We start from the raw sequence: 25,672 nt of genomic DNA on the forward strand, positions 1-25,672 counted from the left end.
TATCAAGAAACAGCAAAGTGTCATCAGCATATTGCATGCTAAAAACACCAGCTGGGTTTGAAGGAGGGAAAACCCCAGCAATCAATTACTGGTTGGCTGCCTTTGCTAGTATTCTAGTGAATACATCAGCGGCAAGATTAAAAAGCAAAGGGGAGGCAGGGTCACCCTGTCTCACACCTTTGCCAGTAATGAAAAACTCACTATTGGTGTCATTAATCCTGACCCCAAAAGAACCATTGTGAAGCAGAGAACCTAATTTATATATCCATTTAGGACCAAACCCTCTCCTTCCAAGCATATTTAATAAAAAATCTCTATTAACCATGTCATATGCTTTCTCATAGTCAAGCTTAAAGCAAAAACCCTGCAGGTGGTTACTAGCTACGGCATGCACCACCTCATGGGCTGCAACAAAACTTTCTAAAATAAACCTACCTTTAATAAAAGCAGTTTGGTTAGGAGAAATCAAGTCATTGCAAACTGGGCCAAACTTATTAGCAGCACACTTAGCAAAGATCTTGAAGCTGCAATTGATCATGGCTAGGGGTCTGAATCTGTCCAGAGAGACATCATTAGGTTCTTTTGGAACAAGAGTCAGAAGGGAGAAATTGAGTCTATATAAATCTAACTCACCCTTTTCCCAATCTCTGAAAAGTGCAAAAAGATCACTCTTAATGAGATCCCAAAAATGTTGATAAAACAGAAAAGGAAAACCATCTGGGCCAGGGGCACCTTCAGCATAAGAGCCGAACACTGCATTTTTAATTTCTTCTTCAGAAAAAGGTTTTTGAAGGTAAGCAATATGTTCAGCAGTGGCCATACTGGACTGGTCCCAAAAGTCATCTAACAAACTTAAATTAATGGAAGGGGAGTAACCAAAAAGATTCTTATAATAGGCAACTGCACTAGAAATGATACCTTCAGTGTTTTCCACTGGGCCATCACCAGTTTCCAGAACAGCTATATGCTTCTTCCTCCTCTTCTGATTGGCCAGGGCTTGAAAGTAGTCAGAGTTCAGGTCCCCCTCTTTGATGTCCCTCTCTCTAGCTCTCCGCCTAGCCTTGATTTCCTCTTTCTTCCATGTGTCATTTAGCTCACCTGCAATCATTTTCACTCTAGCTTTAGCATCAGGGGAAAGAGGTTGGGATTCTGCAAGAATATCTAAACAATTGTATTCAGCAACCAGAGCTTGCTTAGCCTTGTTCTGAGAGGCCTCATAATTGAGGCTCCACCCTTTTGTGGCTTTCCTAGTGTTTCTAATTTTAAACTGCCAGATATCAATAGCAGAGGAGTAGTGACAATCAGTGTTCCAAGCTTTGTGAACAATCTCATCAAAACCATGAACCTCTAGCCACCATTTCTCAAATCTAAAGACTTTATTCCTGGGAATAGCTATGGCATCAGTATTGAAAATAAGGGGGGGTATGATCACTCCCAATCCTAGGCAGAGCTTTAACCTGGCTAGCAGGGAAGAGCCTTTCCCAGTCAGCAGAAACAAAAACCCTATCTAAAGCAGCCATGACAAGGTTATCCTGGTTATTGGCCCAGGTATATTTCCTGCCCGCATTCTTAATCTCAATGAGCCCAAATTTATTAATCCAGTCATTGAATAGATCAGCCCAATGCTGGTTAATCAGGCCTGTATTCTTATCCTCAGCAACTCTAATCAAATTATAATCACCTCCTACAATGGTGGGACCAGCCCAGCCATCTAAAAGCTTATAAAAACCCTTTCTAAAGCAGCCATGACAAGGTTATCCTGGTTATTGGCCCAGGTATATTTCCTGCCCGCATTCTTAACCATATATAGTTCAGTGATAAAAATAAACTCTCCTACCGCAACAAGCCATCACTCGGGCCTCAGCCAGCCACTTGATCGAAAGAGGCAAACGGTAGATCCGGCCACGCAAAGTCACCACAAGGCAAGTGGGGTGCCGTTCTACAGGTAGGTTTTTTTTTTCGCATAGTTCTACAGGTAGGTTGCTTGTGGACTTGTGGTGCTCGCGCCGCCGCCTTCACTCGGCTCATCAAAAGCTGATGGCCTACCTGTCTCTCGATCCAACCGCACGTGCCACAACACCCGATACCTATCGTATTTATTGCAATAGCATCTCGCACGTCTAAATCAAACCGATCCTTGAGCATACTTTCGTGATCATGGTGTTGGAGTGGAGATGTGAGAAATCAGCATCAAGGACTCCGTGGCCCAATGGATAAGGCGCTGGTCTACGAAACCAGAGATTCTGGGTTCGATCCCCAGCGGAGTCGAATATTTTGGTTTTCTTCCTTCACATTTTTTTGAACTATTTACCACCTTCTGTTCAATATATCATCAGATATTTCCTTCACTCAGCTAATTTTTTCCCCTTCACTGTCAATATTATGCATCTGTCGTCCGTTTGAAGCAGCGGAGTCGAATATTTTGGTTTTCTTCCTTCACATTTTTTTGAACTATGTACCACCTTCTGTTCAATATATCATCAGATATTTCCTTCACTCAGCTAATTTTTTCCCCTTCACTGTCAATATTATGCATCTGTCGTCTTTTCCCCTTCACTGTCAATATTATGCATCTGTCGTCCGTTTGAAGCAGCGGAGTAGAATATTTTGGTTTTCTTCCTTCACATTTTTTTGAACTATGTACCACCTTCTGTTCAATATATCATCAGATATTTCCTTCACTCAGCTAATTTTTTCCCCTTCACTGTCAATATTATGCATCTGTCGTCCGTTTGAAGCATGCCACTACTGCGCGCTGCTCTGCCCAGAATACTCAAATTATCTGTCGGTTGCTGTAAGTGTAGGAAATGATACGCACTATTTTTTAGATGAAGATGTAAAAGGCCACATGGCCCTGCTTTTTCTTTTAACAGAAAGCAGCAAGGAAACGATATGATGTTACAAAGGCTTCTGAAAAGCAACATGTTAACTAATCAGCGACTTTTGATAATAAAATCCCTGCGCTCCGGCCACCAATAGTTGAATGATGAGCTTCATCATATGGCCTTGCTCTGGTTCCCATTTTCTTCCACGGAGGCCACTGGACAAGGCTTTTACTGTGTTTCGTGGATTGCGACAGAACTCCAGCAAGGCCGCTGAACGACGACGAGCAATTGTTTTCATAGCATCACATCGCTGCAAAGGGAGGGGGAAGAAGGGCGCAACCATGTTAAAAAAAAACTGTACACAAGAACCCTCGAGGGGGCAGATGTCATGGCAGGAAACCAGGATATACCATTTCAGGGGAAGGTTGTTACGTACAGTGATGCTAGGCGCAGCAGTACTTCCCCTCGGAGTCCCTTCGAGCGGCCATTTCAGCGGCACCGCTATGCCGTGCAGTAATCCAATCTTGCACATGATGCTGGTCACCGACCACATGACTGGAGGACATGACATGGATACCAGGAGTATCCTTGGCAGTTGTGGTCAAACAGAATCCTCAACAGCCTACATGCAGGAAATCAGAGCTTCAGTACTTAATAGAAAAGATGCCATGGATTCATGGTGTGCCGAATAAATAAACCTATCACAAACGTGCATTCATAGTTTTCCATTCCAAATAACTAACAGCACCATATTTTATAAAATAATGCAACCGAAAATTGGCATGTAGCATCAACATTTCAATATCATCTAGAAGAACCAGTCAATTATATATAGCCTATGTACGAACCATGCGGAAGGAATATAGACTTACTTTAACAGCAAATCATCTGTTGATCAGGATCAACGAATTCATCCCTCTGATACTGCGGTTGCTTTCTGCAGGCACAAATTTGTTCATCAAGTATCCATAAAAAACATTGTTTCTTAACAAAAGGGCCATAGAACAGTCTAGCATACATAGTTAACATAAAGGAATTAATTATGGTTGCTAGTGATCACCAGTTTTAAGTTCAAGTTTCGAGTGCACTAAGTTTGTTGAAGTACCAATAATGATCGGAATACAAATGAAAGATGGAGATCACAAAAACTCACAAATGGTACAGCCTCTCACATCAATTTCATAGGATTATGAATCATGACATACTTCTACCAGAAAGCTATTGCGCCTATTTCCAAAATTGTATTAAGCAAGCTAGATACTCCATGTATGTGAACACCAAACAATTTAATAGGGGCAGATATATTATAGGTTGACAAGAGAAAACAATATGATCAAACTACGGACAACATAAATTAACAGCATTCAAACACGAGCAGTTGAGCAAAAATACCAAATGAGAAGATTTATTCAGAACTTGTCTTTTATGTGCATTCACAGTTCCTAAAATACAGTTGCATGCGATATAAATACTGCACCACCAAAAAAACGTATTCATATCCATCAATTTTTGGTTGAGAAGTTAAACAAAATGAACTTCCAGGAAAGTTTGCTCAATTTACCTTACTCTCAGTCTTGAGACGTATGTCATACTAGAGTTGCAAATCCTAGTAAGAGGGCGGCCTGAGTTCCTTTAGTCGCCGAACAACTTGCTTCATTGTGGGCCTAGAAGAAAGAGAGTCCACAGTGCACTTGATACCGAGGTGCAGAATCTCAACCAAGTCATCATGCGGAGCCACATCCCACAGCCCTTCTATGAAGAACTCACGAGCTCGGCCCTTCTGCAGAAGCATGCAAGCCCAAGCAACTATGTTGAATCCATTTCCATACGGAGAAAAGGAAGGGTCCAGTGCTTTCTTGTCTGAAATAAGTTCAAGCAGTACAACTCCATAGCTGTACACATCAGCCTTATCAGAAACACGGCAAGTCATCGCATACTCTGGAGCAACATATCCAAAAGTACCCGCGACACCGGTGGTTGCATGAGTTTCTGAATTCCCAAGTAGTCTTGCTAATCCAAAATCAGAAAGGTATGCGGTGTACTCATTGTCAAGCAAGATGTTGCTTGGCTTCACATCCCGGTGCAGAATACGTGGGACACAGTTATCATGAAGGTATGCAAGTGCACGTGCAACATCTAGAGCAATTTTGTGAAGCATTCTCCAATCAATTGGTCTCTTTGCCCTTTCTTGTATGAACCTTTCCAAGTTACCGCCGGGCAGAAAATTGTATATTAGAAACATCTCTGAATCACTGAGGTGGTACCCTATGAGTGTTACAAGATTGTCATGCCGACACCTTCCAAGAGTTTTCACCTCTGCTTGGAACTGCTGAATACCTTGGAACCTTCCAATAGCGAGCCTCTTTATTGCCACCAGAATGCCTGGTGCAATCTCAGCTTTGTATGTTGCTCCAAAGCCACCACTTCCAATGCAATTGCTTGCATTAAAACTGCCAGCAGCGCGTACAACGGTCTCATATGTCAAAGGAGCACCAATATCCACAAAAACAGTCACTTCCCTTCTCCTGTTAGAACGCCTTGATGGTCTTGATGCACATTTACGAGTGTAAATGTAAAGGATGATCAGGGCCAAGAGAACTGCAACAATCGCTGATGCTGAGGTTATTGAGGCAATCTCTATTTTGGTGAAGCCTCCGCCATCGCTGGGTGTATTCTCAGGTTCTGGACTAGCCTCATTCTCACTGAGTGCTCGCACATTCGAATGCAACGGCCCAGCCAAGTTATTGAATGAAATGTTAAAAACAGCCATTGATACTGAAGGGGTAAGATCGGCAATGTTTCCAGAGAGCTCATTATTGTTCAGCAGAAGTGTCGTGAGACCTCTCAGTGTCACAACATTACTAGGGACATTCCCAGACAGAGAATTAGATGAGAGATCTAAAACCTCCAGCGATTCCAATTGCCCCAAAGAGGACGGTATCTGACCACTGATATTGTTTGCGGCTAACGAGAGAAATTTCAAGCTCTTGAGCTCTTTCAAACTGGCAGGTATTTGACCCACCAAAAAGTTTTTGCTAATGTCCATCTTTACAAGAGCACCCAACAGACCAATGTTAGCAGGCAACACTCCTGAAATTTGATTCTCGGCTAGAACCAAAACTCTGATGGCATGACATTTTGAGCTGATTTCTTCTGTGAGCTCACCAGATATCTTGTTGTCTCGGAAGCTGACGATCAAACCATTTAAGTTGCTGCACTGTTCCAACAGAATTGCAGCCAATGATCCAGTGAAGTTATTGTGATCAAGAATTAATGCATACAAGGTCCTGTTTCCATATCTGTCTGCACTAAGTGGCAAGGATGTAAGACGGCCTCCAAACTTGTTCTTCGCAAAATTATGGTATACAACCGAACACTCTCCTGATTCACAGTAACCCAGTGATAGCTCTGCTACAGCTCGGGACATGAAGGGTGAAGAATAGCCAGATGTCACGCCATCCAGCGGTTGCTGCGATGCACACTCTTTGTTCACAGACGCTGGAATTGAGCCTGAGAGTTTGTTGCCACTGACATCAAACACATCCATACAATGCAGATGAAGATTTTTATCAAGCGAACCGGACAATCTATTGGAACTGAGGTTGAGAAACTTGAGGTTTCTACACTGCCCTAGCTCCCTCGGTATCACTCCAGCAAGTAAATTACCTCCGAGATTAACCATCTCCAAACTATGGCAGATTCCCCAATTGCTTGGGAGATTTCCTTGCAGGCCTGCCTTCGGCGCCCATAACAACCTAAGCTTTGGCAAAGCTGTCACACTCTCCGGAAGCTCTCCCTCAAAGAGATTGAACTCATGTGGTTTCACTGCATCAAACTGGCTCGACAACACGAGAACGGACAAACCCGAGCAATTCCCTAGCTCCCTGGGCACCAGACCGCTCAATCTGTTACCCGATACGTCCAAAACCCGCAGCTTGCTCAGTCGTCCAAGCTCTGGTGGGATGGAACCGTCCAACATATTGGAGAAGAGGCGCAACGAGCGGAGCTGTGTGCAGCTCCCCAGAGCAGAGGGGATGCTCCCCGCAAGAAGGTTCCGGGACAGGTCGAGCTGCCTCAACCTGGGGAGGCCGCCGACGACCGCTGGCACGGACCCGTTGAGCCGGTTGCCAGAAAGATCCAAGAACTTCAACTCCGTGCAGCTGCAGAGGGAGGCAGGGATCTCGCCGCTGAGCGCGTTGGAGGAGAGGTTGAGCACCCTCAGCCGCGGCGGGAAGGCGCCCGGGAGAGCGCCCCGGAGCGAGTTCCCGGCGAGGTTGACCCCCTCAAGCTTCTCCAGCCGCCAGATCTCCGCGGGGATCTCGCCGAAAAGGCCGAGGGAGGGCAGGGAGAGCTGCTTGAGCTCGGTGAGGAGCCCCACCGACGTGGGCAGCTGGCCGGCGATCCCGCTCCCGCTCCCGCGCGGGAAGCTGGAGGGCACGTGGAGGGCGACGACCCGGTACCTCGCATCGCAGGCGACCCCCGGCCAGGAGCAGTGGTCCGCGCCCGGCGACCACCGGCGGAGCAGCTCGGAGGAGGGGACGGCGTCCCTGAGCCGGAGAAGCGCCGATCTGTCCCGCTCCCGGCCACGTGGCGACGGGGACGTGGAAGAGACGGAGACGGCGAGCAGCAGCAGGAGCAGCAGGACGGCGGCGGTGCTCCGGCGAGCGGCCACCATCTCCGCCCAGCCGAAGGCGACGGGCGGCCCGGGGGTGCTGTGCTGTGGTTGGTGCAGCGGAGGCGACGACCGACGAGGGAGGGGGAGGGGCAAGGCAAACTCACATGGGGAAGAAGAAGAGCCCGGGCGCGCGCGCGATATCGGGAGACTCGGAGGGGGCGGAGGCGATATTTTTTCTGCGCCTTGTCTGTTGTCTCCCTCCGTTTTTGGTTGGTGCTGCTGGACTGCTGGTGCCGGTCCTCCCTCCGCTTCCCCTTCCGGTGGGTGCTTCCTTCGCTGCACTTTCCTCGTCGCCTCTCCCGTCCTCGCGCTGCCCCTCCACTGATAATTCGTTCATTCCCCCTTCGTCCTCCCTTTCTTTATTTTTTATTTATTAAATCGTTTGGGATTGGAACAGGGAGGTTGACCGTATTGCCCTCGGAAAGATGGGTTTTGTTTGCTGATGAGGGAGGGCGTGGCTGCCGGTGCCGGTGCCTGACCAAGCGTCCATGCTTTTGGGTTTTGACCAGGTCTTGCCTGCCATGCTCCCATTTTCTTTGGGTGGGATGTGGATGGGGTTAAAGCAGGATCAGTAGGAGGGTTTCACACATCATTGGAACCACCGATCTGGAGTACTTTTTATTTTATACTAGGAAAAAGAGTTTATGTTTAACATCTCAGTTCCCATTTTTTGTGACTAAACAGTAACGGCCTCTTCGAGTCACGGGATTTCCCAAACGCGGGAATAGAAACGTAGGAATAGAGTGGCATGGCATCATCGGTACTACGGGATTGTGAGGATGTTTGATCGTGCACCGAAAAAAACAAAGGATTCTTTCAAAAAAGTTGGAGTGGATGAAAAGTTTTCTACTCCCTCTCATCCATACTAACTGCAACTGATCCAGTACAAAGAATACTAAGGAAAAACTCATATGGTTTGCGATGATACGAAACAAACAACCCATATAGGCAAAAGAAATCCTAAGGATTAGAATCCTCCAAAATTCCTTTGAATAAGTTTTATTACTACAGCCAACAACCTCAAAGACATCACCGTCAACACCCTAGCGAGATGCCTCCAACAATACTAACAACATGCAATAAGTGACGAGAGTAATTCATGTGACCAACAATACTATGAAGGAAACCATAGGCAATGATTTCACGATTGGTTTCTTGAAATCCAATAAAATCAAGTTTGTATATAGTAATTAAGTCTGTGAGGCGCTGTGTTTTACCATCTTGACCTAAACCACGTATGTTTCAAAACATTCCTATCATGATATCTTAAAGGGGTGAGACAGATCGCAAGGCTGTGACTTAGCTGCATTATCTGGCAAAACTATAGAATTAAAAGTGCCCCCGATCTATATTTAGCAAAAATGCAAACAACAAGAGTACAAACTCTAGTCTCAGAAAAACTATCATCATCAAGCACATTTGGTAAAGATATCTCAGGGTTTTGAGTAGAAAAATCCAGACAACTTAATTTTTCCAGGGTGACCATGTTACTAATGCTTTTAGTTTTATCATAGCAGTTTTTTACCAATAATAAAATAATATGAAGAGCACATGCATGATTACCCAAAGTAGAGCAAGAAAACTCAATATATGACTTGCCTTCAAAAGTAGGGGCTCCAAAATTTTCTTCATCTTGTAGGTAGCAACTTTAGCCATGATGATTTCACTCTCATGGTTCCTGGTATTAGACCTTTGTATAACCACTGGACCCCACTTGCTAGTGTTAACACAAGTTTCTTCTCACGCAAGACCTCCTTCAGGAGACAGCTGCCATGAACATCATATGCAGCAAGTTGGGCAGATTTTCCAATAGACATCATTTCCAAAGCATCAAGAACGGCCCCCCCAAATACTTCCATTTCATCTTCCGAATAAACTTCATTATCATCAATTTCAGGACCAGAATCACCCACATGCTTGAGGATCTCAGAGCGGTTTACCTTTTGGATGGACACAGGGGTATCAACCACATTATGAGCGGTTTTAACCTAAAGAGGGGTTTTTGTACCCTCGTTAGGGTCAACACGCATCTTCTAGTCCAATCCAATTCAGCCACAGTGTTAAAAACAACACTATGTGTAACAAGCTCAGGAACAACAGGAACCGTCCCAACATTAGCAATAACATGTTGAGAAGTAAAAACTTCAGAAAAAAGGTTGGGTGAAACTCCACACCAGGCCAAGCTGTTTTCCAAATGGGCCATCTCTCCTACTAGTTGTGTCAAGTTCATCTGTGGGTTCCTCGTCATCTTTCAATAAGTCTTTATCAACTGAATCATCACCTAATGCTTAAAGATTCACAACCTCAATATCATCAGGACCAAGAACATCATTAGGATCATCTCCTCCCATTTGTTCAAAACATTCTATAGTAAAGAAAATAGTTACAACCTCTTTTTCGTTTCAAGAAGCCTCTCAAAAGCGTCGATCCTTGCAAGTAATCATGATCCTAACACACTAGCATAAAAGCTCTTCATAAGGTCATTCCAATCCACAAGGATACCCAAAAAGGAGATAATTTTAGCCAACACTTTCCAAGAATATCATTTGGTGGGTAACCCATCAGCCTTAATTAACCCAAGCCTCAATTAGCTCAACAAAAGTATCAATATTGCCAGTCCATTTAGTCACATTAACACAAACACCACTGTCATGAAGATCAAAAGTTGAAACTCAATCAAACCCTCGTAATTTTCAAACGAGGAAATCTAACCAGAAAGATTTGGGTTTGATAACTCTAATCTGCCAACACCCCTATTTATTCTTGCAAAAATACTAGACAAATTTATAAGTAAATCCTCTTGAGATATCCCACCTTTGACAACATTGATAACAACATAGCTTCTGGAACTGAGCAGCTTAGCTTCGTCTCTCACTAGGACATTTGTATGATCAAAGCATAACCCGAGAGTAGAAATTAATACAAAAATATGTAGCAACACGGTGAAGTTGAGTCCAAGCAGCGCAGTTGTTGACATTGTGACCTTCTTGATTACAGATAAAGCATGATTTCGGCTTGATGCAATTACCAACGTAATGACCTGGACCTCCACAACTAAAGAACACCATGTATATGTATCTGGGGTCGTGTACATGGTCTGCCAGTTCTGGATTTTTAGTACCAATAGTAGCGCGGGGAAGTTTATGACGCGGTGGAGCCGAACGAGTTCCTGCCACGGCCCCGACAACCATCTGTAGCGTGACTACCGTAGGATATCCTCCACCCATCGGGGCCCTACCTCCAGCCGACACCCGTTGCCTGCGCGGTGGGGGAGGACAATTTTTGGTAACACCACGGATCTGTCGTTGGTCCGCCATCAAAGCACTCACAACTCCGTGAAGAACGTGATCCCGGGCAACCCCCTCACGAACAACTTTGAAAGTGACTGGAGTGGGATCAAATGGGAAAAGTTTCTTCACGGGACAACAATCGGATGATCCATACAACTGTACGTGAGTCTGCGGAGGCGACCATGGTATGTTTCTTTGAGGGGCTAGAAGAAAAGATTCACGATCTTATTGATTTAATTCAATATAATGATACCCATGAGTTACTTAATCAAGCGGGGTGTGCGGAATGTTGGGTATCGAAAAAGCAAGCTACAGAGAGTCGTCCAACTTATAACAGTGGGCTATTTAGTTCTTATACTATTGATGGCGGGCTTAGTGCTAAATTGACTACTTCTTATAAGTCAAAAAGCATTGAACAGATCAAAGTGGTTGTTGCACCAAAGGAGGTTTTCAAATATCATCTAGTGCGATATCATGTCACAGTAATGCAGTTAAGTCCTATGCAAACGGTGTAAACCACCTTTCACTGACACAGTTTTGAACCGTCGCCTTGCTAAGGTTGTGTGATAAGGCTCGGGGATGTAGACGTTCTGGCAAAAGCAATTGTATGCGAATACAAGGCCTATCGCACACGCAATGCCTGAAGAACGCGTTTGCGATATACAAAACGCCCCAACCATTTTTTATGTAAAAATTGTGTGAAATGATACATCTACCACACACGCTCTACATAACGTTTGCGATGTGGACGACATCAGAGTTGGTTGCTTGACGTGGCGCGTTTGCAAAAATATGTCTATCCCAAACATTTAATCTACCACTATCGTGCATGTTTCCTCTTAATAATTAAGTGTGTGTGATAGGTGTTCCTAGCACACACGCTCTTCAATAGTGCATCGTGTTCGATGATCCATCAGCACACATGTTTAAGGGACAGAAACGTGTGTTCTATTGTGGATAATCACACACATTATTCGTCAGTGAAACGTGGTGTGCTATAGATTTCCATCGCACACTGTTTTATTTTAGTAACCGTGTGTACCGTAATGACCTGTTGCACAACTGCTTGTTTCCTGATAATTTATTCCTTGCAATTTATAATTCTCTGGAATTTGAATTGGAAATTTCCAAATTTTAAATTATAAATTATAGCATTCACATATTTCATATCCATCATACTTACCCTATTTACAATGGTTCGACAACAAAATGCATAAATCAAAACCATAGTACAATATCTCCAAGAATTAAAGAATTAAGCAAGAAATTAACAGTGATAAACCACATTAGTATTAGAGGCGGTCAAGAGTGAGGCGGAAATCATCTGGGTTGTTGGAAAAGGTGAAGAAGCAGAATGCCCATATTGTTCCCTCCTCCATGCCAAAGGCGTATACAACTTTAGTCCAACCCCTTGTGATGACTGCCCGCCCATCCTTCACCGCTTTCAGGAAGACTTCTAGACCATCATCATGGTAGTCTAGGTGATATACCTTAATTTTCCTTGCCACTGCACCAATAATGTAGTTTGTGACGTAATCTTGAGTAAACTGCTTTGGAAACCACTGAAAATTGGAAAACATTTAGATATTTATGTTTAACAATTCATTGTGGGCAGGAAAAATAAGGCAACAAATTTCTTATCATCCTAAAGTTCACGGTTGTCTTGTATAGAGCGTTAACAAAGAGTTTAATTCTCATCACCCATCTCTTTCTCCTAACAATCTTTCTTAGTTTCCTCACTTGATTCTAGTTCATGAATATTGCATTGCCCCATATGCAAAAAGGGTCGAAGCGTGGATCTACACGTCTAACGTATGTGCCTACAAGCAACAATTAAATGTTAGAAGCTAAACTGCAATTGCACAATGATGTAATATAAGACATGGGATGCAACTAACCTCAATGGTAAACAAGATTATTGCCCATTGTGGCCCTGCATAAGTAGATGGAAAGGTATGTTAACTACAACAAGCTTAACATCCACCAAATATAGACATGGTAAACAACATCATCTCCCAATGATAACTCCATTGTGAAGAGTTGACATGGTAGTAAAGTAACGGAGTAAAAAATGGATAGGCGTGTTTAATACAACATGCTTAACAACAACGAAACATAGCAATTGTAACTGGCATTGGTGAAATTGAACTGGACAACTCATACTTGAACATCATATTGCATAATTGAACATCACATTGTGCACAACTAAAATAAACAATGCACATGTTAACTACAAATTAACAACCAAACATAGCCACTGAAATTAGTATTGATGAAATTGAACTGGACAATTTCATAGTTAAACATCACATTGTGCACAACTGAATTAAACACGCCAGATTTAAACATCACCAGGCATATGCTACTACAACAAAATGGCCCAGTTTTTTAATAAAAAGGTAGGGAAATAGCTAAAACATGCTACTCCTAGCCATCTGAGATGACCCTGGGCTCTCCACCCCCTTGGAAGTGCCACATGCAAAGACATCATGTGTTCTCTCTCTGTTGTCACTGGAGGGCTTCTTCCCCTTATAATAGCACTCATAGTTGGCGCCCTCCTCGTCATCTAGGATGAGATCTGACTTGGCAGCTGAGGATACGACATGGAAGGATGGAAAATGCTAGAGCGCACGATGGAGGATATCAGCGGTGGGGCCCTCGAGGAGATCGAGGATGGTAAAGTCTGAGGCGTTGGTGGTTGGGCACTTCATCTGGGCCAAAGCCTGCCCCAAGCCGTCATTTTCGATGAGCTGGATGTCATAGCCGCCAAGCATAATATGAAAAAAATGACTGGCTGATATGTAGCAGCGCGGCGGCCTCGGCGGCGATATGTTCCTCCGAGTATAGAAGGTTGACACACACGGTGGACTGATACGTCTCCAACGTATCTATAATTTATGAAGTATTCATGCCATGTTTACAATAGTTTTATATGATTTTGGTATGATTTGATTAGAACTAACCCGGACTGACGCTGTTTTCAGCAGAACTACCGTGGTGTTGTTTTTGTGCAGAAATAAAAGTTCTCGGAACGCGATGAAAATCAACGGAGAATTTTTCTGGAAAATATGAAAAATACTGGAACAAAAATCTACCAGAGGGGAGTCACGGGGGCCCCACAAGGGTGGGGGGGGGTGCGCCCACCCCCCTGGGGCACGCCCCCTGCCTCGTGGACTCCCCGAGGGTCCCCCTGACGTGAAATCAACGCCAACTTCTCCTATAAATACAGAAACCTTCGGGAAATAACCTAGATCGGAAGTTCCGCCGCCACAAGCCTCTGTAGCCACGAGAAATCAATCTAGGCCCTCTGTTGGGGATATTACCACTGGGCGTAAACCGGCCAGGAGTGGCCGGGTTAACCCCATAAGTAGTTCATCTGTATCTGAAGCCTATGAAGACAGACGGTGACGCTTCATGAAGGCCCAGGGCCCAAAGCCGGTTTAAGGCATGTAGACACAAACCGACATTGATATGTAAACTTGTGTTGTAAGATAGAAGTAGCAGAGACCGAGCCGGACACGATTATGAGCCGGCCTCGGAGTCTGTAAACCGACGGGCGTCAACCCATGTATATAAGGGGACGACCCGGCGGCGGTTCAAGGACAATAGACAACAACTCGAGACTGAGGCAAAGCGTATTCGCTCCCTGGTCATCGAAACCCCATCAATTCCATCACAACTAGACGTAGGCTTTTACCTTCATCGTAAGGGGCCGAACTAGTATAAAACTCTCTTGCATCCCTTGTCCGCTTTAACCCCTTTAAGCTAACCCGTAGCGATGGCTCCACGACTAAGTCCTTTCTCTAGGACATCTGCCGTGACAAAACCATGACAGTTGGCGCCCACCATGGGGCTATCACACGATGGTTTCAAGTTCTTGGAGGGCAACTTCGAAGGACTCAAGGGTTACGCTGTGGGCCGGATGACCAAGAGTCATCGCGGCAAGCTCTACATCGACGATGCAGGCCGGGGCCCGAGGCCGGCTCAATAGAGTACAGGTACCGGGTCCCCTTTGGTGGCATACACATTTTCATTGGCAAGATCGGCGAACCGGCCCCTGAGCCGGACATCTGCACCGACCTCGTCGAAACGGCTCAGCGTGCGAGATCTGCCCGGGTCAAGCCTGTCATGAAGCGTGCCTTCGTGGGAGTTATCCATGGAGGGGAATCTGAGGGTAGATCGGAATCTGGTGGTGAGACCGTCGTCTATTCCGGCGACGAGTCATCGACCGAAGAGACTGAGTCGTTATATCAGTTACAAGAAGGCCGGATTGGGAGCTGTTCTGATGGCGACAGTATTCCGGACCCCTTTGATCTGCCAAACCGGGTTGTGATCTTCATGGCCGGCACGCAACCGGCACTCCACTCTTCGACTGCAGCGGCGATGATTTTCGGATCAGCAGCGGCAGCAGCGGCCGGGGCAGGAGGCCCTGTGCGACCGCCAACTCAGGTTCTATCTGATTTGTTTGACGCGTTGGCAACGCTGATGGCGGAGGTTAACCCAGCGGATCAGGATGCACACAATGCGGAAATCGCGAAAGTGAAAGATCAGATCACCCAGGCCAAAGCCGAATTAGCAGCTGAGGATACCAGGATAGCCGCGGAGCGGGCCGCTTTGGATGCACAAGCTTACCGGATTATGCTGGATCAGAGTGCGTCGAACGAAGTCCTGAAGAGGAGGCACCGATCTCGCCTGCCGCCGGTTTATGACGCTAGAAATCTCTTTAACACCCCAGGAGCAGGGACCAGTAATCCGCCGGTGGTAAACCGGGCGGAGGCACCTGGAGCAGGGGCACCGGTTCAGCCACGTTTGGTGGATCCGCCTCGTCAGAACAACATTGTGGCACCGCATGTCCCCACGCCACCGGGTCACTATTCTAACCTGATGGACAACATTGTCGCTGCCGCTTCACGGCTGGCGGCCATCCTGATCGAAGGCGATTCTCCAGCGGTGATCGAGAGGCGTCGGGTTAAGGAGCTTCTTCAGACAGCCTTGATTGAACAGGAGGCTTATTCATATAGTCGCGATCGGATTCATTCCACTCCCCGTCCAAGCCGGAGTTATAGCAGGTGTATGGATGAACCGGCAGTGTCAAGCAATGCGCGGAACCGTGATCCGCCCCGTGGAAATAACCCGGCGGGTGGTGCTGGTGATGCTCAAGAGGTGGTGGACCGGGCTCGGGCACGCAGAGAGGCCGAGTTAACGGCGCAGCATGAAGCCCGTCAGCTTACTCCGATTCGTCCATCCACATCGGTGGAACCAGGAGTTACCTCTAGTTCTTTGGGAGTGCCATGTCTTGTCCCAGCATTACACAATGTGCGCCTGCCCAAGAATTTCAAGGGCCCGCATAAGGTGCCGAATTACACCACCGATTTATCCCCTGAAACATGGGTCGAAAGCTATGAGATGGCCATGGAGATGCTGGACGTGGATGATGCGGCATGTGCGAAGTACTTCACCATGATGCTAGAAGGGACGACCCGCACTTGGCTAAAGAGCTTACCGGCTAATTCTATCAGGTCATGGGCCGAGTTGAGAGCCCAGTTTATTCAGAATTTCAAGGATACATGCAAGCAGCCCATGTTGATTGTGGACTTAGCTGCCTGTGTCCAGGAGGAAGGAGAGTCAACAACCCATTGGGTGCGCCGGGTTTCGGAGATTTTGCATTCATCAGACCGCATCAACGCCGACACCGCAGTTTTAACATTGGAAGGCAATTGCCGGTTTGAACCCCTGAAGTTGAAGTTGGGACGGCTCAAACGTCATTGTAATGACATGGGAACCCTCATGGCTGCACTGGTGAAGTATGCCGACTCTGATAGTACCAAGGATCCCGAGTCTGACGATGATAAGACAGGGAAGGGAAAGAAGAGCGGCAACGCCAAGGGGCAGCACCATAACCCGGCGGGCCATGGAAACGGCGGCAAGCATAAAGCGGACCACAGTTTAGACTTTGTGGCTAACACTAATACACAGGACAAGGGCCAGCGGCGTAAGGGTAAACCGCCCCAGCGCGGTGGAAGGCCAAGTCCTAATCCAGACCGTTTGTCTTATCTGTTGAATCAGCCCTGTCCAAAGCATGGGACGAAGGAGGAACCGTCCACGCACCTCTGGAAAGATTGTTACATCATGCAAGAGTTCAAAAATTCTGATTCTTTCCGGTATGATCATGGACCAGGAGGCGGTTCGGGCCCCGGGTCTCATGGGCCGGGTTATGGTGGAGGAAATTCCGATTCAGGCTTCCACGGTAATCAGGGTGGACATAACAATCAAGGTAATCAGGGTAACCAAGGCAGCTATAATCATCAGGGCAATCAACAGCAGCAGCAGCAGTCGGGTTACCAGAGCAACCCGAAGCAGTTGAATAGCGGACAGTATCATGTCTTCACCACTAGCTTGGACAAGCGTGATCAGAAGCTTCATAAAAGGGCGGTGAATGCCGTTGAACCGGCGGTGCCCCGTTATTTGCGCTGGTCCGAGCAGCCAATTGTGTGGAGTAGAGAAGATCATCCGCCCCGGGTTGATAATCCGGGTCATCTGGCTCTGGTGGTGGCACCTCAGGTGGGAGGTTATAAGTTCACTAAGGTACTCATCGATGGAGCGAGTAGTATCAATATCCTTTATTATGAAACTTTTCGTCGCATGGGGTTAACAGATAAAAATCTAAAACCGTCCAATACGGTGTTCCATGGTGTGGTGCCTGGTAAGTCAGCATATCCTATTGGTAAGATAGCTCTGGAGGTGGATTTTGGAGATGAGCATGATTCAAGATCAGAGACCTTGACCTTTGAAGTAGTGAAAATCAGAAGCCCGTATCATGCCCTATTTGGACGGCCAGCTTATGCTAAGTTTATGGCACGGCCTTGTTATGTCTATCTGCAGCTCAAGATGCCGGGTCACAAGGGAACTATAACCGTGCATGGGAGCCGCAAGATTGCTCTGGAGTGTGAAGAAGGTGATGCGGCTTATGCTGAGTCGGTTTGTGCAACAGAAGAGTTGAAGTTTTACAAGGACAATGTTGATCCGGCAGATATGACTTCGTTGAAGAAACCAACTACAGAGCATGATCCGGCCCTAAAGTTAAAATCGGCTGATGAAACTAAGCTTGTTGACTTCGTGCCTGGCGATTCATCCAAGCAGTTCAGCATCAGCGCTAACTTGGATCCGAAATAGGAAAGCGCGCTCATCTAGTTCATCCGTGAGAATCGGGACATCTTTGCATGGAAGCCTTCTGACATGCCAGGTGTATCGAGAGAACTCGCTGAGCACACTCTCAATGTTGATCCCAAGTATAAACCGGTCAAGCAGTTTCTCCGCCGGTTCAACGAAGAAAGACGCAAAGCTATTGGAGAAGAAGTAGCCAGGCTCTTGGCGGCTGGATTTATTGTTGAAGTATTCCATCCTGAGTGGTTGGCTAATCCGGTGCTGGTCCTCAAGAAGAATGGCACTTGGCGTATGTGTGTGGACTACACAGATCTCAACAAAGCTTGTCCAGCAGATCTTTTTGCCCTTCCCCGTATTGATCAAATTATTGATGCTACGACGGGTTGTGAGCGTTTAAGTTTTTTGGATGCATATTCTGGTTATCATCATATCAGAATGGCAGTTAAGGACGAGGAGAAGACAACCTTCATAACTCCCTTTGGAGCCTTCTGCTATGTGTCCATGCCCTTTGGGCTCAAGAGTGCCCAGACGACTTATCAAAGGTGTGTGCAGAATTGTCTGCACAAACAGACCGGCCGCAATGTTCACGCCTATGTGGATGATATTGTGGTAAAATCAAGGAAGAAGGAGACATTGATTGATGACTTGAAGGAAACCTTTGATAACCTGCGGGTTTATTAAATGATGCTTAATCCGGCCAAGTGTGTCTTTGGTGTACCTGCAGGCAAGCTCTTGGGCTTTTTGGTGTCTAACAGGGGCATTGAAGCTAATCCAGAAAAATCAAAGCCATCACCTCCTTGGCTAAACGGAAGTGTATCAATGATGTTCAATGCCTGGCAGGCCAGATTGCCGCATTGAGCCGGTTTGTCAGTCGCCTTGGCGAGAAGGCCATCCCTTTATATCAGATGCTGAAGAAAACGGGTAACTTCGTCTGGAGTGACGCTGCTAATGAAGCATTTGAGGACTTAAAGCGGCAGCTGGCTAACCCGCCGATTCTCGCTGCTCTAGTGGACAAAGAACCATTGTTGCTATATGTGGCAGCTAATGCTCGGGCTGTTAGTGTGGCTATTATGGTGGAGCGCAAGGAGGCAGGAAAGGAATATCCAGTTCAGCGGCCAGTTTACTATATCAGTGAGGTACTTATTGAGTCCAAGCAGAGGTACCCGCATTGGCAAAAATTGGTGTATGGGGTTTTCATGGCAAGCCGGAAGCTTAAGCAATATTTCCAAGGTCATCCCATCACGGTGGTCAGCTGTGCTCCTTTTGGGGATATAATCCAGAATAGGGAAGCAACTGGTCGGATTGCTAAGTGGGCTATCGAGCTCGAGCCTCACGGGTTGACATACATACCCTGAATGACGATCAAATCTCAGACACTTGTGGATTTCATCAATGATTGGACAGAATTACATGCGCCAGAGGAGAAGCCGGATCACACTTATTGGACTATTCATTCTGATGGGTCCAGGCAATTGGAGGGCTCGGGGGCTGGAGTCGTATTAACTTCCCCACGAGGTGATAAGTTTTGTTATGTTCTCCGTTTAATGTTCCCTTGCACTAACAATGCAGCTGAATATGAGGCTTTACTCCATGGTCTTCGGATGGCTAAGGAGATGAACCTAAGCCGAGTTAAGTGCTTCGGTGACTCGGATCTGGTGGCTCAACAAGTGTCCGGCACTTGGGATTCCAAGGACCCACTAATGGCAGCATATCATCATGAGGTGGATATTGTTGCAGGTCACTTTAAAGGTTATCAGGTGGATCACGTGGACCGGCGGAAGAATGAAGCGGCAGACGCTTTAAGCCGCCTGGGTTCCCAATGTAAACCGGTTCCACCTAATGTCTTCCTGGATGTTTTGCATAATCCGTCCGTCAAGCTCCCTGGAAAAGAGGATTTGGCTGTTCCTGATCCGGAGGCCCAGTTGGTGGCGGCTCTTCATGTTATCCCGGATTGGACGGTTCCATATTTGGCATATATAAACCGGGGCGAGTTACCAGAGGATGAAACTTTGGCCAGGCAGATAACCCGGCGGTCCAAGTCCATGACTATTATCAATGGAGAGTTACATCATTGCAGTGTAACAGGGGCGTTTCAACGCTGTGTGTCTCCTGAGGAAAGCCGTGAAATTTTGCGTGAGATCCATGAAGGAGATTGTGGTCACCACGCCGGTTCAAAATCTTTGGTGGCCAAGGCGTTTCGTCACGGTTTCTATTGGTTGACAGCCCATGCTGATGCCGAGGACTTGGTCAAAAGATGTGATGGCTGTCAGAAATTCTCAAGGCGCGCTCATGTATCGACTCAAGAATTGAGGATGATTCCAATCACCTGGCCGTTTGCAACTTGGGGGCTTAGTCGAACCCGAACCATAGCTACACCTCTTGATCGGCGTCATGCCACATCATCACTTGGGGGCTTGGTTGAACCCGAACCATAGCTACACCTCTTGATCGGCGTCATGCCACAGCATCACTTGGGGGCTTGGTCGAACCCGAACCATAGCTACACCTCTTGATCGGGGTACTGCCACAACATCACTTGGGGGCTTGGTCGAACCCGAACCATAGCTACACCTCTTGATCGGCGTAATGCCACAGCATCACTTGGGGGCTTGGTCGTATCCGAACCATAGCTACACCTCTTGATCGGCGCAATGCTACATCATCACTTGGGGGCTTGGTCGAACCCGAACAATAGCTACACCTCTTGATCGGCGTAATGCCACAGCATCACTTGTGGGCTTGGTCGAACCCGAACCATAGCTACACCTCTTGATCAAATTTGGGGCCTGGCAGCCCGTGAAAAGCCTCGACTACAACGGTTTTATTTGCCTTTTGCCGAGTTTTCTTTGTTTTCATAAGATTTGTGACGTTTTCAAACCGGTGTTTATCAACCCGGTTAGACTGTCAACTACAAGTTGTCAGTACATGATCAAGTTATAATCTGGAGACTATCAGCCCGGTCTGGTTTTGACTCATAGTCACCAGTATGGAGTAAACCGGTGTTTATCACAACCCGGAACGGTTTTATTGTAAACCGGCATCATATAACAGGAGTTACTTTTACTCCGGATTAGGGTTATTACCCTCATTACAAGGTTGGTCAGCCAACACTATGCCTAAAGGTAACAGGTATCATGTATTTCCATATTTGGTTATCTTTTACAACCTTGGTTATAAACCTTAGTCATATATATATATGGGTATCATGACCCGCCCGGTGGTAAACCGCCAGGGCGCTTTTAACTTCTTATCTGCAGGAACAGCTTGAATAAATAGCTATGGATTATGAACATCATATCTTAAGCATGGCGGATTAACATGCATTAGTCGCAGATAAATATGCACGAAGGCATAACAGACCAAGTGTTTTAACCAGCCTATTACAAGGCATTTCAGTGCCCAAAGGGATAATTGTTTCTCAATAAGCATTGCAGCAAGTGGAAGACTAAACCGGCCACCGGATTATGGTTGCTTATCAACTTGACATGACGACTGCGGATCATCTTGCACCGGTTCATCTTCTTCGTCTCTACCCAGCGGCTGGAAGTCAACAATTGTCCAGTCGATCCCAGTTAAAGCTTGGAACACAGCTTCATCGCTTATAAGGGTTGACGGTTCAATATCAGGGGCATAAGTGTGCTTACGGATTGGAGGGATCGGATTTTGCGCTTCTAGAACTGGCGCCGCAACCCGTCTGTTCTTATCATCATAACTTGCCTGATAGTGTGAGAGATCAACTTCTTCAGCCAATTGACAAGCCAGTGGACGTACTTCCCGGTTTATGGCGCGGAGATCCTCCTAGCCAAATTCTGATCCGTCTTCTTTTAAGCTTGGGAAGCCTTTAGCCACGTCCACCGGATCAAGATCAGGCACCCACGCCTTTGCCCGGGTTAGAGCGATCACAGCGCCAACCCTTGCAGAAGACCTCTTTAGCTCTTCTACCTGGGCAGGCAGCATAGATAGCCTGTCTAAGGTATCCTTGATTAACGTCGGGGGCGGCTTATTGTGAGAAGCGGTGCAGATAATTCATTGAGCGCCGATATACAGTTGTTCTATCAGCGTGTAGGCAGCCTTCAGCTTCTTCTGAACATCAGAGCCCAGATGACTAATGCGAGTTCCTACATCATTGCAAACATCAGTAAACCGGCAACGCATGGGAAGATATGTTGAAAGTATTAAGGAAAACATGCTTACCAGACACAGCAGCGGTCATCGCATGTACTTGCCGCTTTACACCAGTCAGCTCGTCTACCACCGGTTTGAGAGCTGCTTCTGCGTCTTCAGCTCTTTTCCGCAAAGCAGATTTCTCCGTGTTCCAATCCGCCCGCTCCTTGGCAAAGCTCTCCTTTAGCTTTTCCATAGCGGCTAAAGCGCTCGTCAGCTCATCTTTTGCTTTTGAAGTTTCGGCCTGTTGGGACTTGATGTTCTCTTGCAGATCAGCGGTTTGGCTTTCCTTCTTGCTCAGTTCAGCCTATAAAGAGACAGATACACAATGAGTTGACAGTACATATTTGAAGTACCAAGCACATAACAAGTTATCCCCTTGATACTTGGGGGCTAATGCATATTTGCTCCTTATCAGAAATTTCTACAAGTCCCAAGCACAATACAAGTATTAATCTTGGCACTTGGGGGCTAATGTGTGTTTGTTAAAAAACTGTTGGTATGAGAATTCTTCTACAGCCCCGGTTCATCTTTATAAAGTTAAACCGGCCCTTGGGGGCTATACCGGTGAAAGAGCAGTATGGCAAATTTTAAGGAACCGGTTCATCTTAAAAAGGGTAATCCGGTCCCTGGAAGCTAAATATGCAAAGTTAAGTTATGGTAAAAGTCCCGGTTTAGATTGGTATCATAAACCGTCACTTGGGAGCTACTAGGAGTTGATAAACTACAATTGGACAAAAGAGAAAAATAGTAGTTACCTCATATCACTCCTTCATCAAGTTTACCAAACTAGCTTCATAGTCAGGTTTGTTGAAGGTGCAGAAAGGGAGTAGTCCGGTTTGGGCACAGACAACCTCCAGTTCGTTCAGTATCTTCTTTACAGCTTCAGTGACTTCTGCATCTGTAAGCTGAATGTCAATGTGCCGCTGAGCATCCTTCAAACTCCCCGTGTACTCACACATCAAACCGGGGCGCCGGCTTAAGGGCAGAATACTCCAGCTTATCCAGCAACGAGCAAGATCAACTCCTGTTAAACCGTTCGCCATGAAGGCTCTAAGCTTTGATAATTGGGGAGCATAGTTGGCCCTTTCTCTTGCTGTCAACCTATGAGGAAAAGGATGTGTGTTGCTAAGACGTTCAGGGCGGTAACCCGACAAAGGATTTTCATTAGATGGAGATGTATCAATGCAGTAAAACCAAGTCTGGTTCCACTCTTTGGGGTGACTGTGGAGTTTGGGGTGAGGGAAGGTGACTTCCTTCCTTTTCTGAACCGCCATTCCGCCCAGCTCCGTATTGGGTCCATCTGAGAACTCTGTGCGACGGTTTAAGTGAAAGAAATCCCTAAACAGTTCGACTGAAGGTTCCTCTTGCAGATAAACCTCACAAAAGACTTGGAAGTGGCAAATGTTGGTCACAGAATTGGGACCGATGTCTTGAGGGCGCAGCTGAAAATTGGCCAGTACATCCCAGAATTTTTTTGAACCAGGAGGGCTAAAACCTCGTCCGAGATGATCAGCAAACACGACTACCTCTCTGTCCTTGGGTGTAGGAGGACTTTCCGGGCCAGGGACCCTCCAGTGGATGACATCTTTCTTGGCTAAAGCGCCCGTTTTAACAAGATTATTTAATTGTTCCTCGGTTACTCGAGACGGAGCCCAATTGCATTCATACACTTGCTTGGCCATGGCAATGGAAATCTGAAACATGATTATTGCCGGTTTAAGATTTACAGTGGATAACTATACAGCAGTATAAGGATACAAGTATATTGATAAACCGGAATTGGTTATTCGTAAACCGGAGTCTGACAATGGAAACAGTACAATGATGAAAGCATTGGCGGTTCAACAGGGGACTAATGGTATCTACTGGGTCATCATTTTGTATGTGAAGTAAAACAGCCCAATCTGATATTAAAGATGTATAAGTGAAGGGAAAAACAGGTTTCACAAGTTGGCATTGTAATTTTGGATCTACCGCATGTCAGAAAATGAAAATATATTCAAACCTAAAAATTGGTACCGAAGCAGTTGATGAAGGTTCAGATGGGATTTTCTACTTAAACGAGATGAGTTGGATATCAAACAGGTGCTAAAACTACTACCGCGCGAGATCTATGTGTTTTTTGGATCTAATCCATGGATATAAGTAAGGATAAAGAAGGGCGACGAAGAACACTGATGAACGACAGAAACCCTAAGTGCAGATCTATGGTAAGAGAAAGGGGAGACTTACGGAGGCTGTCGAGCAGCGGCGGCGCGCGGAGGAGCTCTGGTACGTTCAGGTCGATGCAGCGGCCAAGGTTGGTGCAGCAGTCGAAGGTTGACGACGGCGGCTGAGGTCGAAGGCTCGGGCGTCGCGAGGATGACGATGACGCGAAGAGGCACGAGGGGAAAAATGGAAATACCCCCTGGCCCTATTTATAAGGGAGATAACTGACAGGCGCGAAAATATAGGAGCCGAATTTTTGGATATGAGGCGGAGCTGTCGCCTCGATTGTCGGAGGCTCATTAATGAAGGTGGATTATACACTATTTTAAATAGCAGGTGACGTCACAGCGGTTTACCATGATCCTAGAAGATGATGTCACGACAGTTTACAAGATCATGTGAAGATGTTGAAGAAGCAAATTTCTTAAGTATTGAGGATTGACAGGAACCAGTTCAAATCAATCTGGGGCCTAATGTTGGGGATATTACCACTGGGCGTAAACCGGCCAGGAGTGGCCGGGTTAACCCCATAAGTAGTTCATCTGTATCTGAAGCCTATGAAGACAGACGGTGACGCTTCATGAAGGCCCAGGGCCCAAAGCCGGTTTAAGGCCTGTAGACACAAACCGACATTGATATGTAAACTTGTGTTGTAAGATAGAAGTAGCAGAGACCGAGCCGGACACGATTATGAGCCGACCTCGGAGTCTGTAAACCGACGGGCGTCAACCCATGTATATAAGGGGACGACCCGGCGGCGGTTCAAGGACAACAGACAACAACTCGAGACTCAGGATAAGCGTATTCGCTCCCTGGTCATCGAAACCCCATCAATTCCATCACAACTAGACGTAGGCTTTTACCTTCATCGTAAGGGGCCGAACTAGTATAAAACTCTCTTGCGTCCCTTGTCCGCTTTAACCCCTTTAAGCTAACCCGTAGCGATGGCTCCACGACTAAGTCCTTTCTCTAGGACATCTGCCGTGACAAAACCATGACACCCACTCTGGCACCCTGCCGGAGAGGGCCATCATCACCGGAGGCCATGGAGAAGGATCTCGGAGGGGCCATCATCGCCATGAAGGCCAAGGACCAGAGGGGGAACCTCTCCCCATCCAGGGGGGAGGCCATGGAGGAGGAAGCACAAGGGGGAGAACCTCTCGTCCTCTCTCTTGGTGGCGCCGGAGTGCCATCGGGAGGGGAATCATTGCCGCGGTGATCGTCTTCATCAACATCACCATCATCATCACCATCCTCATATCTTTTATGCGGTCCACTCTCCCGCAACCCGCTGTAATCCCTACTTGAAAATGGTGCTTTATGCCACATATTATGATCCAATG

General features: G+C 46.5%; 1 protein-coding gene and 1 non-coding gene across 3 annotated transcripts; one reads left to right on the forward strand and one right to left on the reverse strand.

Moving 5' to 3' along the window:
• Positions 1–2,195: 2,195 nt before the first annotated feature.
• Positions 2,196–2,268, forward strand: TRNAR-ACG (transfer RNA arginine (anticodon ACG)). The gene has a single exon. It is a non-coding gene; the product is annotated as a tRNA-Arg (tRNA).
• Positions 2,269–2,818: 550 nt separating this feature from the next.
• Positions 2,819–7,817, reverse strand: LOC123122876 (LRR receptor-like serine/threonine-protein kinase RPK2). 2 transcript variants are annotated; one of them, XM_044543244.1, is made up of 4 exons: positions 4,387–7,817; positions 3,698–3,762; positions 3,262–3,447; positions 2,819–3,135 (listed from the first exon to the last, which is right to left on the reverse strand). In XM_044543244.1, the coding sequence occupies exon 1, from the start codon at positions 7,498–7,500 to the stop codon at positions 4,432–4,434; it is 3,069 nt and encodes a 1,022-aa protein (XP_044399179.1). In that variant the 5' UTR covers positions 7,501–7,817; the 3' UTR covers positions 2,819–3,135; positions 3,262–3,447; positions 3,698–3,762; positions 4,387–4,431. The 2 variants fall into 2 exon arrangements, with proteins under 2 accessions (XP_044399179.1, XP_044399180.1); XM_044543245.1 differs by having other exon boundaries at positions 3,236–3,447.
• Positions 7,818–25,672: the final 17,855 nt, after the last annotated feature.

Source organism: Triticum aestivum, chromosome 5D, assembly GCF_018294505.1.
Source record: "Triticum aestivum cultivar Chinese Spring chromosome 5D, IWGSC CS RefSeq v2.1, whole genome shotgun sequence".
Taxonomy (NCBI): domain Eukaryota; kingdom Viridiplantae; phylum Streptophyta; class Magnoliopsida; order Poales; family Poaceae; genus Triticum; species Triticum aestivum.

Excerpts from the sequence above, each read along its gene's own strand:
- LOC123122876 (XM_044543244.1), bottom strand. The coding sequence starts at position 7,500 with ATGGTGGCCGCTCGCCGGAGCACCGCCGCCGTCCTGCTGCTCCTGCTG.